Below are 14,050 nucleotides of genomic sequence, written 5' to 3' on the forward strand. Positions count from 1 at the left end.
ATTGTAAGAATGGAACTCAAATAACAAAATAAAAATATTTTTAGTTTATTGTTTGAGTTCCATTCGTACAATTGGTATTAAATCTTTTAATTTGAAAATATTTTGAATTTATGAAAGAATTGTTATGAAGTCTTTTCAATTATTTATTGACATTAATTTGGAAAAGAATTGTTAACAACTCTTTTATAAATTAATGTCGATAAATAATTGAAATCAAGTTCAATGATCATCCAATGAATAATAAAACAAAACAATTTGAGATCTTTCAAGCTCCACAATCTTAGTCATCAAGAGATGCAACAATTCAATATATATATACACATATACAACTTGGCTTCACATTCTAATAGCAAGAACTAATTTATAATAATTTCAACCATCAATAAATATGTAATTAACAAAAGTTTTCAAAAATAATTTCAAATACCAAAGATTTTATTTTGAAACAAACATTGAAACATTTATAAAAAAATAATAAAATAAAATTAATATTCTATATAAGAACATTAAAGAAAAGTAAGATGTGCTTTTGGTTCCTAAAATTTGAGTTTAGTATCTATTTCATCCCTGAAGTTTCAAAAGTGACACTAATATAGTCTTTTATTGTCGCCCGTAATTGATCAATCAAATAAAATTTATATTATACTGATCAATACTACTTATATTACTAAGTAGTATAAGTGGCAAGATTGAGTCAATCCGCAAAGAAACACGAAGATTAGTTTCAAACAAGTTAAGTCTCTAGCTAAAGTAAATAAAATAGACCGTCTAGCCTAAGAAATAGGATCCACTCACTTGTACAATTGATCATAGACTCTCAAGAATATTGATTTTAACTTCTTGCCTATATCTAGTCCAATTGATTAGAAATGCTAGCCAATGATCCGAGTTATCTAATTAGCTAACTAAATTAGATAAAATGCATACTAACAAATTGAACTAACCGCATTACGCTTTAGAGGTCACGGGGATAAATTTCCAATAGGAAACACCTAATTAAAAATTTAACATTGTTTCCTCTCGGTTGATTACACAATGCTAATTGTCATCGACTTACAATTACACAAGATATTCTAACCTTTTGCTTCTTAGAGATTAACATACAATTATATGTCACGTATTATAAGTTAACCAAAAACTTCCAATCATACAAACAAGAAGAGTTTGTCAGAAAAATCCATGATAATATACCAATAATCAATTTAATTAAGACGAAAATCCAAAAAAAAAATAGATATAAATTATGAAGAAGAAAATCTCGCAAATCGATCCAGGGTTTTTCCCTACTCCTAAGCTAGAAAACAAATTTTAGTAGTCCGCTGGGGGAATATCGCCAAAACCTGTCACCAGTTGACTTGGTTACAGAAAGAAGATGGAACTCTAAAATCTACTAATGTAGATTAGAGGACGAAAAAATGGAGTGGTCATTTACCTAAAGCGCCACCTTGATCAAAAGATCTGACCTAAAAATCTAGGTACAAATTTTATATTCGCTTGCAGCGTCACAGTGCTACGGGATAGATAGAGCCAAGGCGATGTTGAAATTCAATGCCTATTGGTTTTATCACTGCATACAATGTCGACCAGCGCCTAGGCGCTCTACCTCAGTGGTAGTTGTGTAATTTTTGCCTTTTTTTGGCCAATTTGGCTTTTTAGGGCTCCAAATTGATATGTTTTAACTATGTTTTCTCCCTAACACTTGATTTTTACCTCTTTGATATTCGATACTTGTAAAATCATTAAATAAATCCATAAAAATAAGTAACGATCTTGAATTAAACGGAACAAGATAGCACATTTTTGGTACTATCAGATAGTTTAGTTCTCAAGATTTGAAAAATAATTTTAAATAATTTCTAAATCAATTGGACTATTTGTTAACTAATAAAAAATGAAGTTTCATGTTAGAATGACAAATTTTAATAATACGTCATTTTGTCCACTCTTTCCCATTCTCTCTCTTCACCTCCATGTCTAAGTGTAGAGTTTATATTTGTTAGTATCAAAACCCCACATTTCATCAACTATTGTACTGTAAATTTTCTGTGGCAAAAAATATGTTTTTCCTTTAATAAAAATCTATCTCACCAATATATCAAGAATGTAAAATTCAAACATTATAAACATTGGTTTTTTTTTTTTTTTTTTGGAAATATACTCAATCAACAATAATAAATGGATTGATAGCAAATTCAAACCAATACCTAATTCTACAAAATCATCAAAATCTAAAATATTGACCTTTGGTTCAAATAATTTAATGATATCAAATTCAAAGTCGAGAACTTTCTATTTAAACAATCCAAGCACATCAAAAATAATTTCGAAGATAACAAAGAAAATTGTATAATACATATCAATCATTGTAGCACTTTTTATAAGAAAATATTTGTAAAAAAAAAATTACTGAATACACAAGAATATATTTACAACTTATTATATAATAAAAATGTATTAACTTCTTCAATTGATATGAATTTGTACCACTAATTTGTTGGAAGTAGGAGGTTTGATCTCTATATAAAATTGTTGAAATGCCTTCAATCTGTTTGTTTGTTGGCGCTTCGAATAACCAAGTAGTGCGCTATATAAACTCTCTAACTCTAGAGATGCCGTTTTGATGTAATTTTTGAAAACATTCTCTCAAATAATATTATTCTCCATCTATCCGTGGAAGTAGCTAACACGCTGTTAGTAAACTATGTATATCTGTGTGTCGATCTTTTCTATCTCTACATTCTTTTTTTGTGTTCTTTAATTATCGTTTTCGTAAAAAAATAATTTAAATATATAAAAAAATTAGTTTGTTATTTTGGAAAAGAAGAAGGTTTAAAACTCTACCAAATGGCAACATGTACACAACATGCAAACCAACCTCCTCCACTAATCTCTTTCCCCTTTCTCACTTTTCTCTCTCTTCTAAATTTTTCTCCACTTGGTCCACATTTATCTCCCCTTCCCTATTTTTCTTATCCTTAAATTTTGGTGTCACACTTGATGCACTTTTTTTATTAGGTAACAGAATGTTTATTTTACAATTTCTTTTAATTATACCAAACATTCCTAAATTTTGACAGATGTTAGTAATTATATTTTTACTTGGAAACTAGATACAAAATATACTCTTGAAGATTTGTATTAGGTGGTAAATTGATATCTAAAAATTGAATGGATAAAAAATTTTAATCATATCTTTTGAGATTCAATAAATTAAAAACATCGTAATTTATACTATTTTGTACTTATTTGATAATCATAATTTGGTAACTTGTTTGTTTTTACATAGATTGGTGTGGTAGTTAATTTATAAAAGTTGATTATGTAAATGATTTTAGCAATATATTTTGAGATTAAATAAATGATAACAATGATATTAATCATCTATATAGTTATAAAATAATAGTACGTAAGCCTTCTATTTTTTTACATATCAATCGACACATAAATTTTCATAACAAAAAAGAAATGGTTTTGGATAAATATGAACGTTTTGGTGTATTTCTTGAAATAAATTTCAAAGTTCAAGGGTAAAAATGAAACTTTTTAAACTCTTGGAGAGAAATGATAGCACTTTAAAAATTTTATCTTCACTATGTTTAAGTCAAGCTAGTTCAAATGTTTTACGCGCTTTAATTGATGATTATGTAGGAATTAAATTGGGAGGTAGATTGGATCTTTGCGATAAATTGCACTTAAACAGTATTTATTAGAGCCCATAAACATGAACTGATCATGGAGATGAAGTCAAAATACAAGTCTGCTCTTCTAGGGAATGTTACAACGCTCACAAAGACGCTAAAACTAGTATGTTAAACTAGTATTATAACGTGCATGAGAATGACGATAAATTAATAGAATTAAAGATTGAATTGATTGAATGAAAATTCCTCGATTCCACAAACTTTTAAATGAAATCTAACGTCCTAAGACGTTTTTAACTAAGTGAATTCTCCTAATCGATTGTTTATTGTTTTCTTTATTTTATGTTTACAAAACCACCAACAATTGTTGAATCCCTAAATAAAATTGGGATAGATTCTTCATAGCTAGTAGAATCGAATTGCTAATTTCTAGAGGATGATACTCACTCTTTTGACCATTTTACTATACTAAATTCGACATCTACACTTACTCGTGTCAAGTTTTTAACATCATTTTCGGAGACTTAGTCTTATTTTGATTCTACTAATACTAAAGAAATTTGATTGGTCTTAATTTAGGGTGTAATCCATTTTTTATTTTTCAATTTTGTGAAAATTTTCTTTTTTGTTTGTTTAGTGTGTTCTTCATTTTGATCCAAAGACAGATCAAAGTTCCAGGCGTAATTTGAGGAGAAGCTTAAGACCTAAGTTTGATGCCATGGCAGAGCAACCTTTGGAGCGGAGGACTATCAAAGACTATGTCAATATCTTCGAGCTCAAGCTCAATTTCGTCCAGATGGCCACAGACTGTGCTTTCAAAGGAAGTCCATGCGAGGTATTGCTTCTTTTAGTAATTAGCAAAGTCATATTGGTTTCAACATTATTGTTCTAAACTTATAGTTTATTAAAAATTAACGATTTCACCATATCTCAACTACTCTTCTCATTGTCAATTGATTTTGAGATGAAAAATCTTTGATTGTCTAATATAGTTAGAGAGCCAATTAAGTCCTACCAAACATTCGATTCAAAAATAAAAATATTCAGCTTGATTCAAGAGTCGTGAACCCCAAAGAGACATGATCTTAAGAAGACATGTTGAAATTTCCACGTTGAGAAAATGAAGAGAGCTCACAATATTTATGAGATACATGGATTCTTCATTTTGAGATGATCTCATGTTATGTAATAAATTTCTATTAGGATAGAAAACGTTCGTAGCATTTCCTAGCTGAGTTTATAACTTAACTTTTAAAATAATTGTTGACAGTTGTGCTTTTAGAAAAATTGACTGTGAAAAGAAATAAAATTATGTTTAGTAAATTACAACTTAGACTTTAAAAAGTAAGTTAGAGTGTTTGGTAAATAAATAAATAAAAAATCTTATTTTAGATATAATAATTAAAATCGACTTATAATCAATTTTTTTTTTATATAATTTAAAATTTTAAATATTTGTTTGATATGATAAATTTTGTTTCTTACAAATTAATTTTTAAAGATTATGGAAAATAGTTTTATTTTTAAAAAAATAATATGGTATATTTTTTTTAGAAAAACGATGCATTTAACACATAGAAAGTTGGATGAGAAAAGATAAATATATAAAATAAATCTTTTTTAAACAATAAAATTGAAACCTAAATATTAATTAAAAATTCTACTGATTTTAGGAGAATCTAAAAGTTAGACAAAAATTGCTTTCAAAGTCATCGTAGCGTGTTTTTAAAAGTGATTTTTATAGATTTAATTTAAATATATTTTACCAATTGACAAAAAAAAATAATTAAAAAGATTTTTTTTCAAATGACTTTTTATCCTAGCTAAACCAATATGAAACGTAGCCTAAGTTTGGAAGCAATAGGCAAGACTACAGAATATTCACGAGGAGATCCTAATAGCAGTGAATTTGGCACTTTAATTGACCTATTACATGCATTTCTAGTTTTTTTATTGAGTTGAAATGTTTTATTGATTTCAAACTTTTATTGACTTAAACATCTGGTTGATTTTGTTTAATTCATGAGTTTAGATATTTATTCAATTATTTCACCAATAATCAATTGGTTTTTTATTTTTTATTTTTGAAAACTAACCCACCACTATTTTTTCTTTCTTTGTTATCGAATGATTTCTCTTGATTATCATTTGATTTTTTATTTTTTGTTTTGAAAAATTAAATCTACTCTATAGTCACTAATTCTACCTCAAAATTTCTCTTTTTGTCTCTTTGTTATCTACTTTTTACCAATAGTACAATTTGAAAACTAAAAAATAGTAGTTTTTAGTTAAAATTTTGTTTTTATTTTTAGAATTTAGCTAACAGATCAATAATTGTATTTAATAAAGATGCAAATTATGATAAGAAATAAGAAAAAAAATAGATTTAATTTTTTTTAAAAAAAAAAAAAAACTGATTGTGGTCTTAATTATCACAAATTTAAAAATTGATCCAGACAATTTTAAAGATATTGAAATCAAATAGATATAAACTGAGTATTGGAATTAAATTTGAAAGTTAGAAACACACAAAGGGAGGGTTTGAATACAAAAGTTGTGGCATACATGTCCAAAGATAAAGAGGTTGTATTGTAAGCCAACCACGTATATGATGATTCACATGGTCGTACATAAATACAAGTAGATATGACCACACGTGAACATATCTCTAAAATATCGTTTCGTGGTATACCGTGAGATTTAATACAATCATCTCGTGTAGTGCCACGTGGCGATATAACAAATCCCTTTGTCGTGTACCTCACGCTTTCAAAACTCTCGCGTCTTTTTCCCCTAGTTTTTTGGTGAAGGTTTTATCTCTCCTGAATAATTGGATTAAAATTTAAAACAATTTCCAAAAAAATTTATTTTTTAATTTCTTTTAATCGAAAACGAAATTGGAAGGCAGTGGAGCGAGCTATAAATTGGGTGTTTGCAATTGAGGGCCGATCGTGGTGAAGCGGCCCGTTGATTTTTCTCAGCCATTAGTGTGATCGGAAATATCTTTCTGTTCTTTGTTGTTTTTGATTTCTTTAGCTCTATTTCTAGATTCTTTCTCTTGTTACTGTCATTCAATCGATTCTCTGTTTAGCGTTCTTCTTCTTCATCAATGGCGTTCAAGAAAACCCTAGCACAGCGTCTCTTTAATATATCCAAAATCTCAGCACAATCCCTCACCAAATGCCGGATTTCGTCATCTTCTCTTGCGGTTCGTGTTCCTCCCAACACTAATACTTCCAACATTGCTCATGATCCCGGAGACCATTCCGTGTTTCGTCGTTTTCTTCACAAGAGGGCGGTTTCTCAGCCGGCGATTTCGCCGGAGTTTCGGGAATTGGCGGCCGGAGGGAACATTGCGGAGAAGTTTAAATCTCTAGGGATTGCACCAGATCGTATCCGACTCGATTGCCTTCGTCCTCCTGCTTGCGAGACGTTGGTTTCGGATCCGGATAGGTCCGATGTTAAGGATGGTTTGACAGTTGAGGACGCGAGGAAGTTGCTCAGGGTGGCGCGGATGGAGATGGTGAAGAGAAATTTGAGAGAAATTCAGGAATCGTGGATTCCGCACTCGGAATTCGTTAGGGTTTGTAGTCAGGGATGTGATGATCCTGATCAAGGTGTTGAGATTGCTCAAATGCTTGATGAATCGGGGACTGTGATTGTTTTAGGAAACGTGGTGTACCTCAGGCCTGAACAGGTGATTTTGTTGTTTTGCGCCATCTTGATTGGGTTTTTTTTTTTTTTTTTTTTTTTTTTTTTACTTCTCTTTAAATTGCATTAGAGATCTTTTTTTGTTACTTTCTGTCTTTGAGTTCTACAGATTTTGATGCTGCTTACCAAATAGGTTCTGGGTTTTTTTCTTTTCACGAGATCTTTATTTTAAAGTTCTAATCCTGGATACTACCGAGAACTGATCTTCTTTTCTGGTTATTCTTTTTGTTCTTTTGTTTTCTTCAACAGGCCAGATCTAAAACGTTTAAAGTGGTTCCTCTGAAGGATCATATAGACGCCCTTCGAGTCATTCAGTGACAAGATTGTTACATTTTCTAGCTACAATGGATATGGAACACCCAGGGGTCGGTTTTTTTAGGGGTAGTGGGAAGGGAGGTGTGTGTTATGGCAGTTGGGTCGATTAGAATTACCAAAAATTGACCATAATTTCTGATTTAAATGAATTGCGTTTGATTGAAACTCATAGATAGGAACATTTTTTAGGCAACTTTCTTCGGAACCGGGAAGGGTTTGGTTTATCTTACAGAAAACGTTCTTATGAGAAAAATAACAGAGAGAGAGGAAGAGATAAGACGAAGTTTAGGATGGAAGAGAAGTCATTAAACTTTGTTTTGATATGAGGGATTCTGATCGTACATGAACTCAAGTAAAATGTGTAGGCTTTGTCATATTAGCTTGAACAAGGTCTAATTTGATCATGGATTGATCACAGTGGAGGGAAGGTCTCACAATGTTTTTACTTTAATTTTAGGATTCACTACCATAGAATGTTGGAAGTTTTAAGAAGGGACGAATGGTTTTTTGGTAAAAAATGCGAATGTAATTCAATTTTATCTAGATGGATAGGTTGTACACCATTCTTGATGCCAAGGCTCTTTTCCTAAAGTTTTCTTTATTTCTTTTCCTTCACCTTTTGGGTGAAGTCATTGGATATTGTGTAACCCCTTTTATTTGTCCTCTCTCTAACCCTAGTCCAAGAAACTTACTGACTTCCTGATTATATTTTTAAATTACTGACCTAATGGGTTCAAACATTGAAGATTTTCATCCTATAACAGGTCCTAAACCACCTCGGCCATTTTTTATCGGGGCCCTTCTTTCTAAATTATGAATTTTGATACTGTATTTTTTGTAGCTGTGGTTTTTTTAAAGTATAATGCTAAGAGGTTTTTTAATATATAATACTGCATTTTTGTGTGGCTGCTGACCAAGTTTTACCTTCAAACGGCTTAGTTCATCCAATGAACCAGTAGAACTAACTATAAATATGCTAGGTAGTACAAGTTTTTACCCAAGTATTTCATATTGTTTGACTTCAGGTAGCTAAAGCCATTGAAGGCCTAATTCCCTTACCATCAGTCATTCCAAATGATGCTATAAGGGAAGAGCTTGAAGAATTGGAGATGCAGAAAGCTGCTATCGACAAACGAGCCGAAGCACTAGCACGACGAGAGCTCTGGTGCGGATTGGGCTTCCTTGTGGCTCAAACAGCTACATTCATGAGGCTCACCTTCTGGGAGCTCACTTGGGATGTCATGGAGCCAATTTGCTTCTATGTCACCTCAGGTTACTTCATTGCTGGTTATACCTTCTTCCTCAAGACCTCGAAAGAGCCTTCATTCGAAGGCTTCTTCCAAAGCCGGTTTAGCACGAAGCAGAAGCGCCTGATGAAGCTTCAGAATTTTGATATCGCTCGTTACAATGAACTCCGAAGAGCTTGTTTTCCCAATTCATCACCTCACGGACTTCCTTCAGATTCTATGGTGTATGATAATTCAGCAAAGATGCAGTTGGAATCTATACATCATTAAAAAAAAAAAAAGTTACACAAGGCTTTAAAATAAAAAAGTATACGTAGTGTGCTGTTAAGCTTTTTTTTTCACTGCTACTTTTATAACTTCCATTAGGTGCGGCGGCTTTCTGTAAACAGAGTACATAGAATTGTCCCCTCTTCTAACAAAACTTAATCCTTTTTCTTATTTAATACACGTTAATAGGAGCAAAAATAGGTTGGCTGAGCCCATTTATTAGTCACTTTTGTTCTTCAATACAACAAATATTAACATGTACTAGTTAAAAAAGGAGTCAAAGTAGTAGAAATCTTAGAATTGGAGGCTTATTTTGTTATTAATGAGAATGATATAATGTTCTCATCTGAGCCACTTGAATGTGAATAAATTTTAATTGAACGTGATTTGTTTCTCTTTTAATGACTGTTTCATTGGCCTATGTTGAATCAAACTTTCGCTCTCATGAAGTTTGAGGTTGATTAAAACTCCAATTTGAACACACACAATAATTAAGAATAACATTTATAAAATAACTAAGAAGAGAAAAGGAAGCCAAAGTCTAACTGACAGCGATATGGATTATTATTTATTTTACAATGACAACTAAAATTGAGTAAAGGAAAAGGACTCCCAAGTCTAATTCTAATTTGACAGCTAACTATCGGTCATTATTTGTGGTAAGAGTGCCTAGATTTTTTCTTTTATATTCTTTTATTTTTATGTCACAAGCCCAACATTATAATCAGTTTTTTTGGCAAAAGCGTGTGGTGCACATGACAATTACATTTTTGAATCATCAAATTACTCCCGATATGGTCAAAGAAACGACTTTTTAAATTACTATATAATTGCTATATCAATTTTCAGTGTAATTTGAATCGTCGGTGATGAGATTTCAAAATAAAGATGTTGAATTTTTATCCTATTATGAAATTTGAATGGACAGTTTCATACTAAATTTTATTTGATTTCACCACTAAATCAATCTTTAGTTATTTATCACTATTTTGATTTTAATTTATAATATTTTAGATTTTTTATTATTTTATTCGTTTTTTATTATTTTAAATTCGGATTAATATTTGTGATTCTAATTAGGATTTTACTTATCATTTTTTGTATTTTTCAACCATCTTTTATTCATTATCATCTTATTATATTATTTAAATATTCTAGATATACTCTTCATTTTATCAACATCTCAAGAAAAGTCTGTATTTTCTACAAACAAGTAACTACACACTTTTCAATCTTTCTGTTTTTGCTATGACTCAACTGAAGGAACTCTTATCAAAGAGAACCCATGAGTGGAAGGAAGATCGTTTCAAATTCATTGTGACATAATTACAAGCATTCACAAACATACAAACTAATTATGCATCTTTTAACAAATTACGGTATGTTTCATAAATTAATTACAAAAGGAGTGAGAGACTTACCTTTGAAGAACTCTTCTTTCACAGGTCTCTCGCTCTCGTGAAGAACTTGGACAGCAAAATCTCGCTCTCGCCCAGATCGTCTACCCAATCATCCTGTAGTCACGAACAAACTTCTCCATGAACAAGTAACCTCCCAGACACTACCACTCGGTAACCTAGGTATTCTCGGAGTGAGAATCCAGGAGGTATGGGCTCAGATATGAATTTGGTAGAGGGTTAGAGGAAACTACAATCGCACTCTACGACCAAGCAAGTGGGAGAGTATACTGTCTATCGTATAGACTTTGTGCTTGATCGTTTAGTAAGATTCAGCAGGTACACGATCGTTTAGGAAATCAGGCGTGATCGTTTACACGATCATTTAATGAATCTCGCTTGCCACATGATCGTTCAGAGAATGGCGCGTGTAAACGATCGTTTAGACAAACACTTGAAGGCTGTCGTGTAGTCTCTCGTGAGCTAAACTATTAGCAGTGTACTTAATGAAGCGATCCTTTACGAAATGAAAACATTTTTCATTTTATCCTTCAGTTATGAAAACTGAATATAACCTCTCATTTCACGCACGGTTAAAGGATAAAACCACCCACAATTATCTCATAATTGTTTTAATTATAAATAAATATAATAACTAACTTATCATATTATATTTATAACTTAGTTTTAATATCACATCATATGTAACATTTAAACCATAGTCCTTTTCATCTTTACTCGATATAAATCATATTTATATCATATTCCTCCAATTAATTTATCTCATACATCATGTCAGCTATATCATATATAATTGAACCAATTTAATCATATCATATATAATCAAACTCTTTCTTGTCAATTTGAACATTTCAAACTAGACTAAAAACTGATTCTCAACTTGAATCCATTGAGCTACCAAGGGGACCTTATGGATTTGTAGCTTGAAACTCTAACGGTACGTGAATAGCTGACTAAACTCTTTAGTCATGAGATCCAACATCCGTTAACTGTCGGGCACTCCACTAAAGACCGATAACTACATTCTTCTCACTACGGATATATTTCTATGTCCATCGGATATAAACAGTCAACAACATGATAACCCTTCACAGATGCTCGTAAGTACAACTGAGCTAATTTACCATTTTGCCCCTGTAGTTACATCTAATTCCTTAACTACCACTGATCCCTCTAATGAACAATACATCATAGTCCTACTATGAGTGGACACCTCTCGGGCTATGAGAAAGTGTGTGGCGCCACATCGTTCAAGCCCAAGAATCAGTCCTTAAGGGAGCAATCTATATACTTACCATTGCTTCGAGGCAAGAGTGAAATCCATCTTGTGTAGCTGAGTTCCTAGCTCCCCAATCAGATGAATCCCCAAAGTGGCAGGTTTGAATCGGCAATCTGGCTACTCGCACTCATGAAAATTAAAGAACCGCCCTCAAAGGCAGAAGTTCCCAACTCACTCAGGATTAAGGTCATGTTACCTATGGTCCTCCTAGTGAAGTGATGTCTCTGTCATGAACGACGTTATATAACTAGACTATACACTTCGTGGTCCGATCTTATACAAACTCCTTTGTATAGGACACCCCTGCTCGCATGTCTCTACATGAATGCTCAGGATTAAGCCATCTGTAGCACATCACAACACTTGTAACTATCTACAACGTGGGTCGTATCTGTAGTGTCACTAAGATAAGATTTTTCTTCTATATTCATATACTACAGACCATTTAGGTTATCACTTAAGATATGATCCACTTGTATGTCTCCACATACATGCTTAAGTTACAACGATGACCAGGGATCTTAGTTAATTGGTTTTTGGTAAATGCAAATAAAACATCTCATGTTTCATAAACAACAGTGAAGAATATCTCATATTATTACATCACAAGCATTTGTTTATATAGGTGTTTACAAACTACAAGACCCTACGAGAGTTTAGGGCATCAAACTCAACATCAGCAACGAGTAAGGATTATTTTTTATGGTACATGGAATGAAAGTTCACAATATCACGATTATCGTGTTGTCGAGGCTTATATTCCATTAGATTCTTCGTTCCAATAATTTGTTGATTATATTCAAGGTAAGTTTTTTCCGTCTTCCAATCTCTCTATATCTCCTTTGGCAGTTTTTGAAAAATCGAATCTTATTCGAATTGTTGAAGATATAGATGTTTTGTGACTTACGTTAGTTTTATCGAAATTTCCCTATAATGATTTATGTGTAGTTATTGACACCATATCATCTGGTACTTCTAAAAATATAGTGTATTTAAATAGTGAGTTAGCAAGAACAGAGCATTATATTCAACAGTCAGATTGGAAAACCTAAATAATTGATTTTGAAGCTTTTGAATCCTCTCAACCTAGAATTTTCATTTAAGAAGGTTCACTTTTTAGGAGCAAATCTATATTAAAAAAAACTATTTATTTGCTTGCTCTTAATAATAGTTTTCAACTTACTACGATTAGATGAAATCGTATATCATTTAATATTTGGTGTAAGAATTTGTCCTGTAGTTGGTATCTATGTGCATCGGTGTATAAGAAAAGTGGGGTGTGGATAGTTTGTAAATTCACAAATATCCACCAATATATTGTCAACATTGTTAAAGATGATCATAGGCAAGCAACATCTGGATTGTTGCTTAATGTGCAAAGTCTTTTTTAAGAATGAATGACTAGATTCCATGTCGTACATGTGATGTTATTGGCTATATGAAAAGGCATCACAATGTGAATGTAAGTTACAACAAGACTTGGAGAAGTTGTGAGATTGCTTTGAATTCTATTAGGAGTACTTCATAGTTCTCCTATGCCTTTTTCTTAGTATTCTCAAGTGCATTAATTGAAAAAAAAAAATCCAAGTACTTGGTTTTTTCAAATACAACGTAGTTTATTTGAACTATGTTTGCCAAGATATTCACTTTTAACTTTATTCATTACAGAAACATATACAGTAGAAGAAGCTGATGATTAAGTAGGTTTAAGTATTATTTTATGGCTCTTGCGGTTTCTTTAGATGCATGGAATTACTATTTACCTATAATATCAGTTGATGACACGCTATTGATCCTCCAACCATTGTATCTTGTATTCCATGTTGTACATATGTTGTTATGTTATTCGTTTACAGAATCATTATAGATAGAAATAAGAAACATAACTCGTCCTCACTAGTGAGAATTATTGGTTCTTTATTTGCTGGGTTTTTCCCACCACTTATTCCAGCAGCCCTCAATCTTTCACTCACCCTTGTTATTCCTACCGTTTTCTCTTTTTTCTTTTTTTTTTTCCATAACATTAATCATTTTTTAATTAAAAGGGTTATTATTTTTAATTTTTTTAAAGTTAAAAAACGTTGCTAAACAATTAATATTCCATTTCAGTTGGGGAATCCTAAAAAGTAGGGAACTATTTTTGTATATCAAAGATTCTTTCCGTTAAAAGAT

General features: G+C 31.6%; 1 protein-coding gene across 1 annotated transcript; it reads left to right on the top strand.

Moving 5' to 3' along the window:
• Window positions 1–6,515: 6,515 nt before the first annotated feature.
• Window positions 6,516–9,567, top strand: LOC120087929 (calcium uniporter protein 2, mitochondrial-like). The gene is made up of 2 exons (XM_039044942.1): window positions 6,516–7,338; window positions 8,693–9,567. The coding sequence occupies exons 1-2, from the start codon at window positions 6,751–6,753 to the stop codon at window positions 9,182–9,184; spliced, it is 1,080 nt and encodes a 359-aa protein (XP_038900870.1). The 5' UTR covers window positions 6,516–6,750; the 3' UTR covers window positions 9,185–9,567.
• Window positions 9,568–14,050: the final 4,483 nt, after the last annotated feature.

The sequence above is a fragment of the Benincasa hispida genome, chromosome 10, assembly GCF_009727055.1.
Source record: "Benincasa hispida cultivar B227 chromosome 10, ASM972705v1, whole genome shotgun sequence".
NCBI lineage: Eukaryota > Viridiplantae > Streptophyta > Magnoliopsida > Cucurbitales > Cucurbitaceae > Benincasa > Benincasa hispida.

Excerpts from the sequence above, each read along its gene's own strand:
- LOC120087929 (XM_039044942.1), top strand. The coding sequence starts at position 6,751 with ATGGCGTTCAAGAAAACCCTAGCACAGCGTCTCTTTAATATATCCAAA. Across the intron at positions 7,339-8,692 it reads TGTACCTCAGGCCTGAACAG|GTAGCTAAAGCCATTGAAGG; the intron begins GTGATTTTGTTG and ends GTTTGACTTCAG.